This window comes from Halichoerus grypus, chromosome 13 (genome assembly GCF_964656455.1).
Source record: "Halichoerus grypus chromosome 13, mHalGry1.hap1.1, whole genome shotgun sequence".
NCBI lineage: Eukaryota > Metazoa > Chordata > Mammalia > Carnivora > Phocidae > Halichoerus > Halichoerus grypus.
Genome location: NC_135724.1, coordinates 35,155,792 through 35,176,392, shown reverse-complemented (window position 1 = coordinate 35,176,392; position 20,601 = coordinate 35,155,792). Strand labels below are relative to the sequence as shown.

General features: G+C 36.8%; 1 protein-coding gene across 9 annotated transcripts in view; it reads left to right on the top strand.

Annotated features, from left to right (window-relative positions):
- Positions 1-20,601, top strand: part of KIAA1328 (KIAA1328 ortholog) — a 355,771-nt gene that overhangs the window by 292,044 nt on the left and 43,126 nt on the right. For 6 of the 9 annotated variants that reach the window (XR_013443327.1, XM_078060413.1, XM_078060410.1 and 3 more), the window contains one exon: positions 13,781-13,889. Coding sequence is in view for 8 of the 9 variants with exons in the window: in XM_078060413.1 (XP_077916539.1) it covers positions 13,781-13,889 (109 nt within the window). In the remaining variant the exon portion in view is untranslated. Of the gene's footprint in view, positions 1-13,780; positions 13,890-14,903; positions 15,050-16,026; positions 16,201-20,601 lie in introns of those variants that run through there. The other 3 variants (XM_078060412.1, XM_078060411.1, XM_078060414.1) reach the window with 3 other exon arrangements.

Below are 20,601 nucleotides of genomic sequence, written 5' to 3'. Positions count from 1 at the left end.
ACGGAAGCTATAAGCCTGGAAAGGGCTTGTGTCCAAAAAAAATCAATTTCTAATTTGAAACAAAATCATTTTTGACTAACAGGGGTTCAGAACCCATTACTTTTTGCTGTATAGTCTGCTGACATTTCAGCACTTTCTGTTGTGCACAATGAATCCTAATAGTCATTTTATAATGTTGCTATACCAATCAATTTAGCCAAGACAAAGCTGTTACAATTCTGCAAAGTTTTCAGGAACAGTTTTCACTCATGGTTTTATTTTTTTCATTAACTTTTTTCCTTTTTTTTTGTTTTTTTTGTTTTTTGTTTTTTGGTGGGGAAAGGTTGTAGTGTCGCAGTGGAAAAAAAATAGAAACTTTTTCATTTTTTTAAGAGAGTTTTGTTTTAAGATGTCACAGGAATTAACTTTTTCTACTTATAAGAAAGATTGTCATGTAAGGGGTGCCTGGGTGGCTCAATCGGTTAAGTGTCCAACTCTTGATGTCAGCTCAGGTCATGATCCTCAGGATCATGAGATTGAGCCCTGCATCAAGCTCTGCGCTGAGCATGGAGCCTGCTTAAGATTCTTTCTCTGTCTCTCCGAACTCTGCCCCTCCCAGCCCCATTCACACACTTGCACTCCCTCTGTCCCTCTCTAAAAAAAAAAAAAAAAGATTGTCATATATTTTTCTCTTCTTTTATTCTGATATGGAGCCATGGCCAAAGTACAGTCTAACTGATTACTGAAGAGCTTAAGTTGCCCCTCTGAGTCATTCTACTCATTGCAGAGCTGGTATGCACAGATTACAGAACAGAGCAGTTGCTGCATGGGCATTTACGGTGGTGCCCAGACAGATGGGAGACGGGCTTTACAAGTGGCTGCGAGGGGTTTGGACACTCTGTTTATCATAAGGCCAGTGGCCTAGCACTAACTGCCTCAGTCACACTGCTTGGTTTAGTGTCTCCTTAATTGCGTTCCCTTCTTTAGTGTGTCTAAATTTTTTAACATACTTTTCTTCTTTGTTTCTTTTGTTGTCTTTAATCATTAAGTACCACATAGGATGTTTACTGCAGGACCATTAATCTTTATTATCAGTCTCTTATTCCTCTACCTTTTCTGTCCTCCTCACCATTCTATCAACTTTATTAATACTAAATATATAAAGAAAGACCTGACTCTTGTCTCAAGAAACAACCTTGGGATCACAACAACATGTACAGTATTGTCAGAATTATACTTAAAATATAAATTGTTTTTCAGTCATCAATGCTTGGAATATTCTATTTTAGTTGCCTTTATTGAGCTATGTGGAATAAGGAGACATTACTTAGGAAAATCTAAACTTGAGTCAAGAACTTTTAAGCCAAAGGCACAAATCTGGAAACACACACTGTTCATTCCTCTTTTTTCCTCCCTACTCAGCAGTGGTTTTTTTTTTTTTTTTTTTCCTCTCCCAGCTTGCCTCGAACCACCCTTTTCTTATCAATCACTGATTCCCTTTCATAAGAGCCCTGGAAGCTGAGGGCATTTTTCTTCTGTGATGCTGACAGGCTAGCAGAGGCCATGAGGCCCCTGAACAGACATGTTCCAGAATCGAAATGTTAGACCTCAGGGCTTGGCATTGCCCATTTCTAAGTGAGGCTGAAAAGCCATCCCAAAGCCCGCTGCTACATTTAGAGCTATGCCTGTTTGTTCCTTCTCCATGGATCTCTGAGTCTTCTTAAAACTTCAGGAGAGGCTGAACCTAAAGTAATTTGTATTTAACTGATGGTATTGACCAGGCCCTCCATTTTGTCTTTGGGCTTTTTTAGGCTGTATAATATACAGCAGCTATCACTGGTTGATGGCCCCTGAGGCACTCACAAACACATTTTTCTTTTACTGGAAGAGGATTATTATAGACTCATCTGAAAAGAGATAATCCTTGAAGCTCCTAGTTGTTCCTCTAAATAAGCCTGTGCTTGCAATGATGTGAATGTTCTTTGTAGTCCATGATGGATTAATATAGGTGGCACGATTAAAGAAATAAACAAGTTGGAGTATCCAAAGTTCAGAAGCCATTTCTACTTTGCCTCTAAAGAACACTTATTTATGTTTCTTTTATTATTAACATCATCATCATTATTGTAGGTTTAATCATTAGAAAAGGTATCACAATGGGGCGCCTGGGTGGCTCAGTCGTTAAGCGTCTGCCTTCGGCTCAGGTCGTGATCCCAGGGTCCTGGGATCGAGCCCCGCATCGGGCTCCCTGCTCGGCGGGAAGCCTGCTTCTCCCTCTCCCACTCCCCCTGCTTGTGTTCCCCTCTCTCACTGTGTCTCTCTCTGTCAAATAAATAAATAAAATCTTTAAAAAAAAAAAAAAAAAAAAGAAAAGGTATCACAAGATATTACTTCTGATTTCTAGAAGTCTGAGCTAAAAGATTTGTTAAAAATTGATGCCTTTATCAACAGAAAACAGAAGATAAGCATAGTATAGGGTTATGAATAAACCCAGACACGTAGATTAAATTGTCCTGCTCAGTCCCTTTTAAAAAGGAATTAAAGGGACACCTGGGTGGCTTAGTCGTTAAGTGGCTGCCTTCAGCTCAGGTCATGATCCCAGAGTCCTGGGATCGAGCCCCACATCAGGCTCCCTGCTCAGCGGGAAGCCTGCTTCTCCCTCTCCCACTCCCCCTGCTTGTGTTCCCGCTCTCACTGTCTCTGTTTCTGTCAAATAAATAAATAAAATCTTAAAAAAAACAAAAAAATAAAAATAAAAAGGAATTCAAATGCGAGAGACCAGCATTAAGAGTTGAAGTTGCTGTATATGAAATATTATCACTTAAACCAGAAGCTCTACATTTCCTATTCTCTACAATAGAAGTATCTCAAAATACTATATAATTTACTTATTTTTTATATTTTATATATTCTCCCACTATAATATGAACACTCTGTATTTTACTGTTGCATCCCCATAAGAACATTGCTTAACATGTAGTAGGTACTCATCATATATTTGTTGAATGAATTAGTATAACACAATAGATAGACAGATATCTTTGCCCCATTTCCAAGCCATAAAGATCTAATCAGTTAGACCTTTTGACCTCAGTACCTACAGTGATTAAGAAATATATATGCTTGTCCCTTCGAAGTCCTTATGGTGACTGATTGGCAGAGTCAAAGAGATTATCAGTAGAGTACGGTCTTAAAAACAACACTGCTTTGAGAATCAAAACTGTAGGGTTTTTAAATTTTTCTTTTATTCTGATTGAGATTTAATTTACATATAGTAAAACTGCATAGGTCTCAAATGTACATTTTGATAAACTTTGACAATTATATATACTCATACAATTAAGATCTAGTACATTTCCATTCTTCATGTAAGCTCACTCATCTTCCTTTCTAGTCATTTCCTCCTGAGGCCTCTCTCCTGTGTTTGCACATGGCTGCCTTCTGTAGCTTCACGTGGCCTTTTTGCTATGAGCATACATTCCTGCTGTGTCTCTCTCCCCCGACCCTTTTTTTTTTTTTTAAGATTTTATTTATTTATTTGAGAGAGAGAGCATGAGCTGGAGGGAAGAGGGAGAGAGAATCTGAAGCAGACTCTGCACTGAGCTCAGAGTCCGATGCGGCTCGATCTCCTGACCAAGAGATCCTGACCCAAACCAAAACCAAAAGTCCACTGCTGAACCGACGGAGCCACCCAGGTGCCCCCTGTCTCTCTCTTCTTTTAAGGACAGAGGATCATATTGGATTAAAGTCCACCTGTATGACCTCATTTAGCATTAATTACCTCTTTAAAGGTCCTATCTCCAAATACAGGCACATTCTGAGGTGTACTGAAGGTTAGGACTTTAACACATGAATTTGGGCGGGTGGGGGAACACAATTCAGTCCATAACAACTACTTTTTTCCCCAGTCTTTATGCTTTTTATTTCTTTTTCTTATTATACTGCCTAGTACTTTTATTATAGTGTAGAATAAAATGGTAAAAGTGAACTTCCATAAGGAAGTCCTGATCTCATAGGGAAAGCAGTCTTCCACCATTTAGTATGATTTTAGCTGTAGGTTTTTTGTAAATGCTCTTTATCAGGTTAAGAAAGTTCCCTCCTCATTTGCTGAGAGTCTTTATCATAATGAGTGTTGAATTTCATCAAGTCTTTTTTGTGTACCTATTGAGATGACCATGCATTTTCTTTTTTATTCTGTTAATTTGATGAAATTACACTGATTGGGCGATATTGGTGTGTAATACCTTTCTTTGGTAATGACCTTGTCAGGGTTTGGTAACAGAGTTATGGTGTGTCATAAATAAGTCAGGAGGATGTCAGCAGAGTAGGGACTTCCAGAGCCCCCCTGCCCCGACTCCCAGAAATACTGAAAGTACTGGCAAAACTGCCAGAATCAGCCTTATCAGAACTCTGAAAGATAGTGAAAGATTGGTAAGAATCAAGCAAATGCTTAGCTAGCAAAAAGGCCACTGAAACATGGTAGGAGAACTTTGTGAAATTTTAAGTTAGCCTTGTCCAATCCCCATCCCCAGCATGGCAGCATTCTTGAAGATGGCATCCTGAGTTCCACATATGAGCACCTGGTCCCAGAGGAAGCAGAACAGATCTTGTTCTCAAGGAATTGTGTTTGTCTCTTTTCACCTGTCTACTTCCTAAAGGATTGACACAGGGTTTTTATCCTAAGCCTGACCTTTCTCAGGACAGAGAAGCAACTACATGTAGGACATTGCTTGCAAACATTAAAAACCAAATGAACACACCACTGCTGCCTGAAGTAAAAAAGTAATAGTTGAGCCAAACAATAGACACATCAAAAGCCAACAAATTAGACAACCATAGATGAAATGGACAAATTCCTAAAAAATACACAAACTACCAAAACTGACTCAAGAAAGATAAGAAATCTGAATAGACCCAAACAAGTAAAGTGATTAAGTCAGCAATCAAAAACCTCCCAAAAAAGACAAGCCCAGGACTTGAAGGAGATGGCTTCACTGGTGAATTCTACCAAACACTTAAAGAATTAACATTAATCCTTCTGGAACTCTTTCAAAAAAATAGAAGAAGGAACACTTCTTCACTCATTTCAGGCATTACTCTGATGCCAAAGTCAGCCAAAGACATCACAAGAAAAGAAAACTACACACCAAAATCACTTGTGAATATAAATGAAAATCTCCTCAATAAAATACTAACAAAACTGAATGCAGCAACATATTAGAAGAATTATATACCAAATAGGATTTAGCCCAGGAATGCAAAGGTAGTTCAACATACAAAAACCAATCAGTACAATATATCACATATCAATAGAATGAAGGGGAAGGATGCCTGGCTGATGCGGTCAGTAGAGCATGCAACTCATGATCTCAGGGTCATGAGTTCAAGCCCCACACTGGGTGTGGAGCCTACTTAAAAAAAAAAAAAAAATAGAATGATGGGGGAAAAAACATCAACCTGACACAGAAAAAACATTTGACAAAATCCAACACTCTTTCATGATAAAAGCAATCAATAAAGTTGGAATAGAAGGAAACTTCCTCAACGTGGTAAAGAGTATATATGAAAAACCCACAGCTAATATCATATTCAGTTGTAAAAGATGGAAAGTTTACCCCCTAAGATCAGGAACAAGACAAGTATCCCTGCTTTTGCCACTTCTATTCAACCCTCTGCTGGAAGTTCTAGCCAGAGCAGTTAGACAAGAAAAAGAAATAAAACATATCCACATTGGAAAGGAAAAAGTTAAATTATTTTAGCACACAATATGATTTTATATATAGAAAATCCTAGAGGATGCACAAAAATCCCTTAGAGCTAACAAATGAATTCAGCAAAGTGGCAGGATAAAATTCAATACTCAAAATTATCACTTATATTTCTATACACTAGTAATGAACTACTGAAAAGGAAATTTTAAAAAACAATTCCAATCATAATGCATCAAAACAATAAAATACCTAGCAATAAATTAAACCAAGAGTGTAAGACTTGTACACTCAACAGTACAAAACATTGCTGAAACAAATTGAAGAAGACCTAAATAAGCAGAAAGACATTTTGTGTTCATGGATTTAAGGACTTAAATATTGTTAAGATGTCAATACTCCCCAAAGTGATCTACAGATTGAATGCAGTCTTTGTCAAACTCCCAATGTCATTTTTGCAGAAATGGAAAAACCAATTCCAAAATTCATGCAGAATTACAAGGGTCCCCAAATAGTTAACATAATGTTGAAAAGAGGAGCAAAGTTGAAGTCATCATACTTCCCATCTTCAAAATTTACTACAAAGCTATAGTAATCAAAACTATACTGAGGTTATACCTATACCTGGCATGAGGTTATATACATATAGAGAGAGAGATCAACAGAATAGAATTGAGAATCCAGAAATAAACCCATACATCTCTGGCCAATTGATTTTCACCAGGGGTGCCAAGGTAATTCAACAAATGAATAGTCTTTTCAATGAATGGTGCTGGGACAACTGGATATCCACATGCAAAAAAATGAAGTTGGATTCTTCATTTATATACCTCATGCCATACACAAAAATTAATTCAAAATTAATCAAAGAGCTAAAAATAAGAATGAGAACTATAAAACTCTTAAGTAAAAACATCCTTGTAAATCTTCATGCTCATAGATTAGACAGTGGCTTCTTAGATATGACAAGAAGAGCACAAGCAACCAAAGAAAAAATAGATAAATTGTACTTAATTTTTTAATTGTGTCAAAGAACACTGTCTATAGAATGTAAAGATGCCCCACAAAATGGGATAAAAATTTGTAGATCCTATATCTTCTAATGGTTTAGTAGCCAGGATATATAAAGAACTTTTACAACTCAGCTACAAAGACAAACAATTCAATTAAAACCTGGGCCAAGGGCTTGAACAGATATTTCTCTTAAGAAGATATTCAAATGGCTAATAAGCATATGAAAAAATGTGCAACATCACTAATTATTAGGGAAATCCAAATGAAAACCACAGCAAGACACTGCTTCATAGCCACTATGATTATTATAATTTTAAAAATGGAAAATAACAAGGTGGAGAGGATGTGGAGAAATCAGAACCCTCATACATTGCTGGTGGGAATTTAAAATAATAGAGCCACTATGGAAAACAGTTTGATAATTCTTCAATAAGTTAAACATAGAATTACCATATGACCCATCAACTGTACTCAGAGGTGTATATACAAAATAATTGACAACAGGTGTTTAAATATATTTTATATGCAAATATTCATAGCAGCTCTATTCACAATACCCAAAAGGTGGGAACAACCCAAATGCCCATCAACAGATGAATGGATAAACAAAATGCAGTATATCCATATGATGGAATACAATTTAACTGTAAGAAGGAGTGAAGTTCTGGTATGTGCTACAGCATAAATGAACTTTGAAAACATTATGCTAGTGGCACCTGGGTGGCTCAGTCAGTTAATGTTTGACTCTTGATCTCAGGGTCATGAGTTCAAGCCCTGCATTGGACCCCACGCTGGGCATAGAGTCTACTTGAAATTAAAAAAGAAAAGAAAAAATTATGCTAATTGGAAGAAGCGAGACACAAAAGGCCACATGTTGTATAATTCCATTCATATGAAATATCCAGAATAGACAAAGCAGATTTATGGTCACCAGGGACTTCGGAGAGGAAAATGGAGAATGACTGCTTAATTTTACAGGGTTTTTGTCTGAAGTGATGAAAGAGGTCTGGAACTAGACAGTGTGATGGTTGCACAACATTGTGAATGTACCTGATACCAACAAATTGTATACATTAAAACGGTTAAAATGGTAAATGTGTATTTTACCACAATTTTTAAAAAATAAATGAGGTAGGATTTTTTCTCTCCTCTGTTTTCTGAAAGAGTTTGTGTAAGATTGGTATTGTTTCTTCCTTACATGTTTTATAGAATCCACCATTGAAACATCTGTCTTGGAGTTGTTGCTTTTGTTGTTAGTGTTGATGGTGATGGTATGTGTGTGTATGGGTATTCTTATTTTGGATTTTATTTTTCTTTAACAGATATTGGATTATTCAGATTTGTCTTTCTTTTTGTGTTCAATTTTGCTAAATTTTGCTTTTCATGGGATTTGCTCATTTCATCTAAGTTGTTGACTTTATTGGTGTAAAATTGTTCATAACATGCCTTTTCTTTAATGGCCTTAACATCTGAGTGATATCCCTCTTTCATTCCTGATATTGGTAATTTTTAATTTTCTCTCTTGATCAGCTTTGCTAGGGGGTAATCAATTTTACTGTTTTTTTAAAGAAAAAAAAACAGCCTTTGCTTTTTGTTTATTTTTGTCTATTATGTGCTTGTTTTCTATTCCATTGATTCTTGTTCTTATTTTTATTATTTACTTTGTACTAATTTGGATTTAATTAGCTCTTTTTTCCCTAGCTTCTTAGAAAACTGAGATCAATGATTTTAAATCTTTCTTCTTTTCTAAGTATGTAAAACTATAAGTTTCTCTCTAAGCATTGCTTTAGCTGCCTCCCACAAATTATAATAGGTTGTGTTTTCATTATCATTCTTGTGTTAGCAACACTAAAGCACCAGGAGTGCTTGTCTGCTGATCAGAGTGTAAATTTATATAACCACTTTGGAAAACAGTTTTGCATTATTTATTGAAGATAAAGAACAAATACCCCATATCCAAGAGATTCCATTTCTAAGTATATATACTAGAGAGAATTAACTTAAAATATGTTCATAGCAGCTATATTTAGTTGGGTAGGCTAAACTATGGTAACAAATAGAAAAAATAGCAACGGCTTAAGGAGCACGAAGTTTCTTCCAAGATCACCTTGAGTATTACAATAACACAGAGGTTAGCAAACTTTGTTCATGGCCAAATCTGGCCCGCTCCTTGTTTGTATGAAGTTTTATTAGAATACAGCGATTTCTATTTTTTATGTATTGTCTGTGGGTGTTTTCATACTACAACAACAGAGTTGAATAGTTGCAACAGAAGCTCAATGGCCCACAAAGCCTAGTATATTTACTAAGTGGCCCTTTATAGGAAGCTGTTGGCCCTGCCATAACAGGTCAGCAAGAAGGAGGAAGGTATAGAGTACATGTGGAAGGTTTTTATAGGATAGGCCTGAAATGGCACGTATAACATCCACTAGTTTTCCACTCGACCACACATAATTATAAAGGGAATTGGGAAATATAATCTAGCTGGTGCTCCGAACAAAGGGAATTTTGGTGAATAACTGGCAGCCTCTGCCACAGCAAGTGTTCTTCATAATAACCCCAAACCAGAAATACTCTAAATACCCATCAATAGAATGGATAAAAAATCATAAATGCATACAGTGGGACCCTATGTAGCAAAGAAAACAAACTGCAGCTACATAAATCATCAACACAGATAAATCTCATGGACATAATATTGAGCAAAAGAAGTCTTCAAAAGAATATATATATATATTTCTATTTTTATAAAGTTCAAAAACAGCAAAACTAAGTCACAGTTTTGGGATACATTCATATATGGTAAAACTATAAAGAATGGAAAGGGAATAGTTATGAGAATAGTAGCTAGTCCTGGAGGTGAGAAGAGGCTGTGATCAGGGATGGACATTGGTGCTTCCAGGGGGCATTGCTGCCAGTACTTCATTTCTTGATCTGCAAAAGTGGTATACTGGTATTTTCTTTTTTCTTTTTTTTTTTTTTTAAAGATTTTATTTATTTATTTGAGAGAGAGAATGAGATAGAGAGAGCATGAGAAGGTGGAGGGTCAGAGGGAGAAGCAGACTCCCTGCCGAGCAGGGAGCCCGATGCGGGACTCGATCCCGGGACTCCAGGATCATGACCTGAGCCGAAGGCAGTCGCTTAACCAACTGAGCCACCCAGGCGCCCCGGTATACTGGTATTTTCTTTATCATTTATTCTTTATGCTAAACTGCATGTATAATAGAACTGAGTGACTTTTAAAATGCAAAATAAAACAAACGGCCCAGAAACAGAGTTTTTCCTAAATGTTGAACTCTAAGAAGTTATGTTATCATGAGATGTTGACTGATGGATGGGCAGACATAGACGCAGCTTTATGTAAATAGGATATGCTCCATTATGTTCAATTTCATCTATGTATGCAAAAATATATGTATGTGCTTATTTACATAAATATATTCAAACATATTTATACAACTTATCACCCTCATGGACAATACTTTTATCAGCACTTTTATTTTTATTTATTTATTTTTTAAGATATATTTATTTTAGAGAGAGAGAGTGCATGAGCAGGGGGAGGGGTAGGAGGAAAGAGAGAGAGAGAATCTTGAGCAGACTCCCCACTGAGCATGGAGCCTGATGTGGGGCTCAACCCCACAACCCTAAGGTCATTAGCTGAGCTGAAACCAAGAGTCGGACGCTTAACCAACTGAGCCACCCAGGCGCCACATGCACTTTTACTTTTAAAATGCGTATGTTGTCTTTGTGTATGTGTGTAAGTGTATGTGTGTGTGTGTAAATAGATATGTAGTTTTATGAATATGCATAACTATATGTAATTGTTGGTATACTTAATATGAAATCAAATTTTGTAGAAGGAATGAGTATAATTAAAAGCTGATATATAGCTTTCCAGAAACTTAATAAGGAATAGCACTTAAAGAATTAAGAAAAAGGAATAAACTTGTCCTATGTCTTAGACCAATCATTCTTAAGCTTTTGGGGGTCTCATACCTTTTTAGAATTTGATGAAAGTGATGGCCCCTCTCCTTAAAGAGTGAACGGGCACATATACACACATCATTGTGCCTGCAGTTATGAGGGAGTCACACATTCATGAAGTATATCCATGGATTCCATAGGAGTCCCTGGATCCTCTGTTAAAATTCCTTCTTTAAATTGTCCCCATCAAATGTCAGTTATCTCAACTAAATTTTTGATAGAAGTATCTGAACAGAATAAATAAGACTAATGTTCAGGTCTTCTATAATAGTGATTGCAGATATAATTATACTCTTTCACTACCAGGCATTTCTTCTTCCCTCACCTTACCCACAAATCCCTCTCAGTTGTTTCTACTCCTATTTGCACATTTTAATTTCCCCTCACACCACCCAATACTCTACCCAGACAGTTGTAGTAGTAATGAGCTGCTTTACTTGCCTCCATTATCTCTGTCCCACTCTATTCCAAATTCTGCCACAGAAGTAATCTCTCCAAAGACCAGTCTGGTTTTTTTCTTTAATTGTGTTTGTTGCTGCCGTGTTTTATTTTTGAGGTCAACTAGCACAATGTTTAAGATTAGTTTGCAATACAAATTCAAAACCCAGCCTTGTTCTTACTAGCTGTGTGATATTGGACATGCTGCTTGACCTCTCACAGTTTCCACTTCCTTATCTATAAAATGAAGACAATAATATAATTTAAGGACTGTTGGAAGGAATAATGAGATAATGCATGTAAAGTGATTTAAAGTGATTAACAAAGTACAAGGACATAACGATGCTCAATAAATATTTCCTGAATACATTAAATATTTAGCCTTGAGGTTTTTAATTTAATGCTTTTGCTAATTCCATGCTCCTTATTCCCTCCTGTCAAAATACCACCCCCTGCATCAAATTGTCTTTAATCCTACAGCCATACGTGATCTCTCCCACTTCTTAACCCCTCAGGCTTTTTGTACTCTTTATTACGAGGGATAGCCTAATGGTAAAACTCTGGGATCACATTATCTGGACACGAATATTGGCTCCATCACTTACTAGCTTTGTGGGCTTGGGCAGGTCCTGTAAGTCCCTTATGGCTTATTTTGCCTATCTGTAAATGAGATATAAAAATAGTATCTATTACAAAGGGTTTTTCTGAGGATAAATATAATTTCTAGAAATGGCAAAACTAGCGAGAGAGAGCTAGAGGAGAGATAGGAACAAAACAGACAGGGAGAAGGGGCTGGCCACAAATGGGCAGGAGGGAACTTTTGGGAGTGAGGAGATATTCTAAAACCAGATTGTAAAAAGAAATGTCAATCCCATGACAAATTTTTTTTAATTATTTATTTGAGAGAGAGAGCGTGCACCCGGTGGGAGGGGCAGAGGGAGAGGGTGAGGGAAAGGATCTCAAGCAAACTCCTCACTGAGCACGGAGCCCTACGCAGGGCTCGATCTCACAACCCTGAGATTGTAACCTGAGCTGAAACCAAGAGTCAGACGCTCAACTGACTGAGCCACCCGGGCGCCCCACTTATAACAAATATTTTTAAAGCTGGGTTGTGGCCATGCTATAAGCTATATAAACTTACTATTTATCAAACTGTATGCTTAAGATGGTTAAATTTTATGGTATTCAAATTATAATGAAGCTGTTTTTAAAAAAGATTAATGGTATATGGCAGAGTCCTAGAACAATACCAGGCACATACTAAACATACCATATCTGTTAGCTGTTGTCACCTTATACTGCCTTGGGTTATTTATGGTTCTTTACCAGATTGTTCCGAGTATCTCATGTTCTTACTCTCCCATCTTCTTTACCCTCCCCTAAACTAACTCTGAGCTTGATCCTGACACCAGCCCTTGCCCATCATTAGGTACTTGGTAAATATTTACTGACTGATGCACTGTATGTACTGATGGAGTTTATGTCTCGTATGAAAATATACTGGTTTGGGTTCAGGCTCCCACAGGTTTGTGTAAACAAAAAGGACTGAATTGTGCATTTAGGTGGCTAGTCTTTTACACCTATACATAATAGAGAACAGTCAGTATTGAGTATAGCTTTTGAATACCAAGGATCATGGTGACTGTTTTGATGCTACTCTCTGTACATAGAAGACTCTTGCTTTCTCTGGGCCTGATTTTCTCTGGTAACACCAAGAAAAGGTGCCATTCCCAGAATTAGCATACTATGTTCTTGGCATTTGAGGGTCTGGTATTCCCAACACACCAAAGCTGTCATCATGTTATTTAAATAGTTACACTTTCCTCAAAGAAAGAGTAAATCTTCCCAAATAATTTCTTTAAGCAGCCTGGACAATAGTTTCCCAGGAACCAGAAGAAAATCGTGGATGAGATTCTGACAGTCTTCCAAGAAAAAGACAGGGATGTTTTGTGTTGTTTGGGAAATAATATTAAGAAGGAAAAGGAGAAGGAGAAAACTGTTGTTATTAGAAATAATAATAATAGTTAGAAAACAAAAACAAAAAATCTTTCTGTCCATGCCATCTTATTTAGCACTCCAGAGGAGAAACATAATTATTAGCTGAACATTGCTTGTTAGAAAGGAACAGAGACCAAATCAGCCCTGGAAGGTGAGCATCTCTTCCAATCAGACACTTGTTTTAAGCCCAGTGTACAGTTCTTTGAAAGGAACATTCAAGATTTATGTCTGCTTTGAAAGTTTTAGGGGTAAGAGCAGTTTAACTTGGGGGTTTGGAGGTACAAAGTGCTGGACTCAAAGAGAAGAAAGATCTTTTCTTAGAATGGTTAAAGGGAACAAAATAAAGTAATCTACCTTCTTGGGCATTTTCACAGTAAACTCAAATCACTAGGAAGATGACAGGCCATCGGGTTTAAAAACAAAATCACTAGCCAGTCTGTTATTGCACAGAAGTACTTTTTTTAAACAAGATACTGTGGATCTCTGATGTTTACAATATCAAAACAACCCACTGAGTTTTCCATCTGCCATTGTTTCATTTTGGAGGGAAAAAAATAGCTTAGGGATTTTTGGAATGTCTAATATATTGCTCAGAATGGACTTTTCCATTTCCTTTTATTGAATGTCCAAATTAATTCCTTTTATCATTCATACAGGAACAGTGGCAGGCGTTAGAAAAGATGCATCCACATCTCCTATGACAACAGGAAGCCAAAAGGAACTTGTACTCACAAGCCCATCAGTCCTGCAGCGCCACAGTTCCCGGTAAGCCTCTGGGACTCTTTGGTGTAACATTCTTTAGATAAGAGTGTTTGGGGGGCAGGGAGTCATTTAATAAGGAGTGGAAAAGTCTTGACAATTCTTAATAGCTGTTAAGAGAGAGGCCTTATTTGGAAGCATCTAGATTTGGCCAGGTTGATCTCATGGAGCCCTTTCCTTTACACATGCCCGCCTTAATTGAAACTGATAATTGGCAAGGATTTACAGAGAAACACAAAGCTGATCCTATTTTTCATCCGAAAATGTGCATAGCAGCAGGTCTTTCCCAATTTGTCACAGAATTGTTATACACTTGGACTTTAACTAATTGAATTAATTGATACTGAAAATTATAGTGGGTTTTGTATTACGGTTTTAAAGGACTGTCAACATTTACTGATACCAGAGAATTTGAAGAGTTAAGAATTTGATCAGCCTTTTCTGGAGTCAGGAAGAGAAATACATGATTAAAATTTTTTCACATCCAATAAGCCACCCCCCTATTATGCATTTAAGGCTGAATATATAAACAGCAACACCAAATGGGCCTAGTTTCAGCTTCCTTGGGAATGTGCTTCTTTGAGCACTTAAATTCCCAGCATCTTATCAGATGAATGTAGATTTTAAGACTTAATTTTAATTATAAAGAACTTTTGGGAAATAACTCTAACACAGAGGACAATAATGACTGCCATCTGTTAGGCACCTACTATGTGTCCACCCTTTGTATGGACTATCTGATTTAGTCTTCATCAGAGCCTTATGAAGTGGTACTACTATCATCCTCATTTCCAAAGTTAGAGAACTAAGAGATTGAGTGACTTGCCTAAGGTCGCATAGCTAATAAGAGGTAGAACTAGTGTTTCAGACTCCAAAGCCCATTTTCTTAAATACTATAATAGTTAACAATGACAACCTCCTTATTTTGAAGGTGACCCACAATCAAAAGAAAATTTGACTAGCTTACCACATTCTTTGTCCATTACTCCTTTCTTTTATTTTTAATGCTGCCCTTATTAGCATTTTCCAAGTACCCATATTGAGCTGTCGTTCTGAAATGTTGAGGGGGGCTCCCTCCTTGGACCACTCAGTATTGTGGCTGAATGCTTGCGCTCAAGGAGGATCCATCCCAGTCACCTTGAGGGCTTCCTCTGGAGAAGTTACAGGTAAAGAGGAGAAATGATCTGGATTTTCACTCTTAGTGAATTTTCCTATTGAAGATTAAAGTGAGATCTTTAACGCTACTTTAATGTGTTTTTGATGATTGCATTTCAGTTTAGAGAGAAGCATGAAAAAGAATAAAATGTTTCCCCAGTAAGAGTTTTGTAGAACATTCTCAGCACACATTTTCTGAATGGACCATATCGACTTAGTACAGTTTTACAAGCCCAGGTTAAAATTGCTGTGAAGACTCATATTTACGGACCTTAAAAAAGGGATTCTGTATCTGTTGCTTCTTAATACTGCAAATCAGCTAAATATAGATTCTCAGAGGTTTCCTAAATAATGAGTACTTGGCTAAATAAAACAATGTGTAACACACTGGATTTCATCCTTAGAAGTGCATGATGGCATATTATAGGTCTATTATACAAAGTGCAGAGTTGAAAAAAAGATTCAGTACTATGAAAATCAGTTATCAGGAGGGCACCGTGGTTGCTTTCCAGATTTCAGAATCAGGATTATTTGAATTATTTTTATTTCAAAGTGTAGAAGAGGCATTTTTTATAGACTACTTTTCAGTTACATGAAAACTCTTAATGCAAGACAAAACTCTGTTTATTCTTCATCCCAACAAACCTTTGAATGTACTGAGAACAAGAGTAAAAGCCTATCCACCCTATATTCCAAGAATTTTCCAAACTTGCACAAGAGGATGGGGGTGGGACAGATGCTGGTGGGAAACAGGTTTTCCTTTGTTCTCTGAAAAGCGCAAACACCTAGAAGAGTCCCATATTGTCCCACGTGCAGGTGATAAAACCAGGCGTGGCAAAGTCATCTTTCTCATTCACAATGTGGGTTGTTAATTGTTCTCTCTGCTGCCTGTCAATATAATGTGAAAATTTCATTCCCCATTCAAGATGGGAAAAGTTGTGGCTGAAAATGTTAACATTTGCATTTTTATTTGTTGATTTATTTAAAGGACAGCCTCTCCTGCAGCAATCCATCACTTGGTGACACCCCAAATATGAATAATGTATTGTAGACTTGCGGTTACAATGTGTAATAAGTGCTAGAGACAGTAAAGGAATGTTAACTATGTTGCAAATGTAATATTTATTGACTCATAAAGTTTATTGCTTTGGAGGTTCAATAATACTGACCATAGGACATTAATATCACTTATCCTGATTTTAGCTGGGCACCTTTATATGTAGAAATATTCATCTATCTCATGTTAACAAAATAAATATGTAATTTATAGCACAAGCAAAGAGGGCTTTATAGTTTTCTGTGCTGAGAGCTGCGGTGCTTCTTTCTCTTCATTCACGTCTGGCCTCCAGCATTGATCACACACCCCTGAGCTGTCCAAGAGAGTAAGCACAATGGTCATGTTGGCACAAGAGGGTGGTGCTGCCGAACCAGACAGTGCCATGCATTTCTGCTTGGCTGGAACAGGCAACACCTCCCAAACCCACTTCACCTGGGGCTTTTCTCCCTGTCATTCTGAACACCTGGTGGGTAGGTGCACCTTTGATCAGAAAGCTCAACAAATACTTCTCCTGCCATGACGCTGAGTCAGAGTTTACAGATTCTGCTGGATCCTCTGGTCTCCAAAGTGAAACCAGAGCTGGTCAGGTTACCAATTACTTTGTTATGAGGACCATTGTTACTGATAATTAACTCTTCTGTACCTTCCAGACTTAGGTATGTCCATTGCCAGCAATAAAGATCATACAGGAAATATCTGACACCCAAAGCAGAAGAAGTAATGTTAATTAGCAACCATCAGCTGTAACTGTCATCCCCATTAAGATGCAGAATTATGTATTTCTTCGTTATAAATAACCTTTCTAATTGTACTTGATGTATGCCAATTTAATCAAAAAGTATACTTGTAACAGACTGATATTTGCATTAATGTAGCTTTGGATCTTCAAATCTTTTATTTCAAATTTGGGGAGAAAAAGCATATTACAGCTGTATCTCCTTTATGTGTGGGTATCTTTTTCTACCTGGGTATGGAGATCTAATACATTTTATATTAAAATGAAGACGGTGTCTTCTGGGATTGTTCAGTGAAACAGAAATCTTGTCACTTTTTAAAATACCAGTGAAGTTTCTATCTCCCAGTCATATGACAGCTCAGTGGTTATTGTTCCAAACTGATAAACAGAGGCAAATACCAGGCCTGTAGCAGCAGGATTATGTTCTGAGTCCCTGAAGTGAAATGTTACTAAGGCTTCTTCTCTCTGTTGTCCCCTAATGCATAAGAGTTAAAGCTGGTACTCTTGCCCTCGTGTGTGTGTGTGTGTGTGTGTGTGTGTGTGTGTGTGTGAAGAGAGAAAAGCAGATCTCACCAAAGTATGCCCAATTACTGAACTTTGGGAACTGTATCTATAGTTGGCCTATTTCTAGGAAGTACTGCTCACCTCTATCTACTCTAGCTTTTTTCAAAAAGGTTTTTTACCACAACACAGAGTTGGAAGTTCTGCTTTTTTTTTTTTTTTAAGATTTATTTACTTATTTTAGAGAAAGAGAGCATGCGCATGCATGCATGGGGGGAGTGGCAGAGGGAGAGAATCCCAAACAGACTCCCCCGTGAGCACAGAGCGGGACATGGGGCTCGATTTCATGACTCATGAGACCATGACCCAAGCAGAAACCAAGAGTCAGACATTTGACCCCCGAACCACCCAGGCACCCCCAGAGTTGAAAGTTTTTGTTTTCTTTCGCTTTGTTTTTTAGACACGTTGGAGGGGTGATTTTGTGGAGCTTGCTTTTTGTTGAGGGAGGTAAGAAAATACTTAAGTATGTATTTTCAAAGATTTAATAGCTTATTTGGGGGCTTTTCAAAAAATAGCTTAAAAAATAACTTAACTTGTTCTTTTTTTAAAGACTGTGGTCCTTTGCTGTCAAACTATATGCTTAATTGTCCTGAAAAATTTGCTGTGCGTTTACAGCTTGATGAGCTCTCCGTAGTGCACGTGCTTGTGCACAGTCATGCGCACGGACAACTGTTTGTGCACAGCTGAGTTGAAGCTTGTACAGACTTTCTATCCGTTAAGGTTGAGACTGAGGGACCAGGCTCAGAGTATTGGAAAACTGGGACCACATTACACTAAGCCCAAGCTGGAGGGATCCAAGTACCCTGCAGCCTAGGACTTAAACTTCTCTCTGTCTTAAAAACTGTATTTTTCTATGTCTTCTTTGGAAGAATGTCTATCTATTCAGATCCTCTGCCCATTTTTTATTCAGACTGGTTTTTTTGTTTTGTTTTTGCTATTGAGTTGTAAAAATTCCTTATATATTTTGGATATTAACATCTTATCAAATATATAGTTTATAAATATTTTCTTTCAGTTTGTGATCATTTCCTTTACAGTTTGATGCAGTCCCATTTGTTTACTTTTGCTTTTGTTGCTTGAGCTTTTGGTATTGTATCCAAAAAATCATTCCAAAGGCCAATGTCAAGTAGCTTTTTTCCTGTTTTCTTCTAGGAATTTTACAATTCCAGATCTTATATTTAAGTCTCTAATCCATTCTGGGGTTTTTTTATATCGTGAAAGATGAGAGTCTTGTCTCATTGGACTCTGGAATATCTAGTTTTCCCAGCACCATTTATTGATGAGACTACCCTTCCTGATTGTATATTCTTGGTACCCTTGTTGAAAATTCATTGACCATTTATGCTTTGGTTTATCTCTGGGTTCTTGATTATGTTCCATTGGTTTGTGTGTCTGTTTTAATGGCCAGTACCATAATGTTTTGATTAGCATAGCTTTGTAGTATAATTTGAAATCCAGAAGTGTGATGCCTCCAACCTTGTTCTTAATTTTAGCTATTTAGAGTCTCTTGTGGTTCCATATGAATTTTGAGATTGTTTTTTCTATTTCTGTGAAAAATGCCATTAGAATTTTGGTAGGGATTGCATTGAATCCATACATCATTTTGGGTAGTATGGCTATTTTAACAATATTAATTCTTTCAATCCATGGGACAAGATATCTTTCCATTTATTTGTGTCTTCTTCAGTTATTTTCTTCAATGTTTTATACTTTTCAGTGTACACATCTTTCACTGACTTGATTAAATTTATTCCCAAGTATTTTATTCTTTTTGGTGCTATTATAAATGGAATTTTTTCTTGATTTCCTTTTTGGTTAGATCATTGTTGGTGCAAAGAGACTCAACTGATTTTTGTATATTGATTTTGTATCCTGGAACATTACTGAATTTGTTTATTCTAACAAGGTTTTTGTTGTGGTGGTTCTTGTTTTGTGTGTGGAGTCTGTAGGGTTGTCTACATACTGAATCATATCATTTGCAGAGATAATTTTACTTCTTCCTTAACTATCTGGATGACTTTTATTTCTTTTTCTTTACTCATTGCTGTTGCTTGCACTTCTAGTACTTTGTGTAATAGAAGTGACAAGAGCAAGCCCTGTACCAGATCACAGAGGAAAAGCCTTCAATTTTTCCCCATTGATTATGATGTCAGCTGTGGCTTTTTATAAATGGCCTTTATTGTGCTGAGGAAATTTTCTTCTATTTTTTCTTAAGAGTTTTTGTCGTGAATGGATGTTGAACTTTTCAAAGAAGACATACAGATTGCCAACAGGTATATGAAAAAATGCTCAACATCATTAATCATTGGGGAAATGCACATCAAAACCACAATGCGATATTACCTCACACCTTTTACGATAGCTATTTTCAAAAAGACAGAAGATAACAAGTACATAATGGTGAGGATGTGGAAAAGGGAACCTTGTGCATCGTTGGTAGGAATGTAAATTGGTACAGCTAATGTGGAAAACTGTATGGAGGTTCCTCAAAAAATTAAAAATAGAACTACTATATGATCCAGCAATCCTTCTTCTGGGTATATACTCAAAGGAAATACAGTCAATACCACAAAGATATATCTGTGCTCACATGTTCATTGTACATTATTCACAGTAGCCAAGATATGGTCCCATCAGTGGATGAATGGACTTTGGAATAGTATTCAGCCTTTAAAAAGGAGATCTGCCATTTGTGATAATATGGATTAACCTGGAGGACATTATGCTAAATGAAATAAACCAGACACAGAAATACTGTATGATCTCACTTATTTGTGGAACCTAAAAAGTTCAAAGCATAGAAGCAAAGAGGAGAATGGTGGTGCCCGGGAATGGGAAGGTGGAGGAAATGAGGAGATAGTGGTCAAAGGGAACAAAGTTGCAATACTGTAGGATGAATAAGTCTAGAAATCTAATGTACAGCATGATGGCTATAGTTAATAATACTGTATTAAACATTGGACATTTGCTAAAATAGATCAAGTGTTCTCACCACATGCACAAAAAAATTTCAACTATATGAGGAGGTGAATATGTTAGTTTGATTGTAGTAATCATTTTACTATGTATATGTATATCATTAATAATTTCCTAATATTGAATAACTCTTCCAAAAAATCATATTGTATACTTTAAATATATACCATTTTAATTTTTTTTAAGTGGGGTTTTTTTTTATCTTTATTTTCATCTTAAGTAACTTGACATGG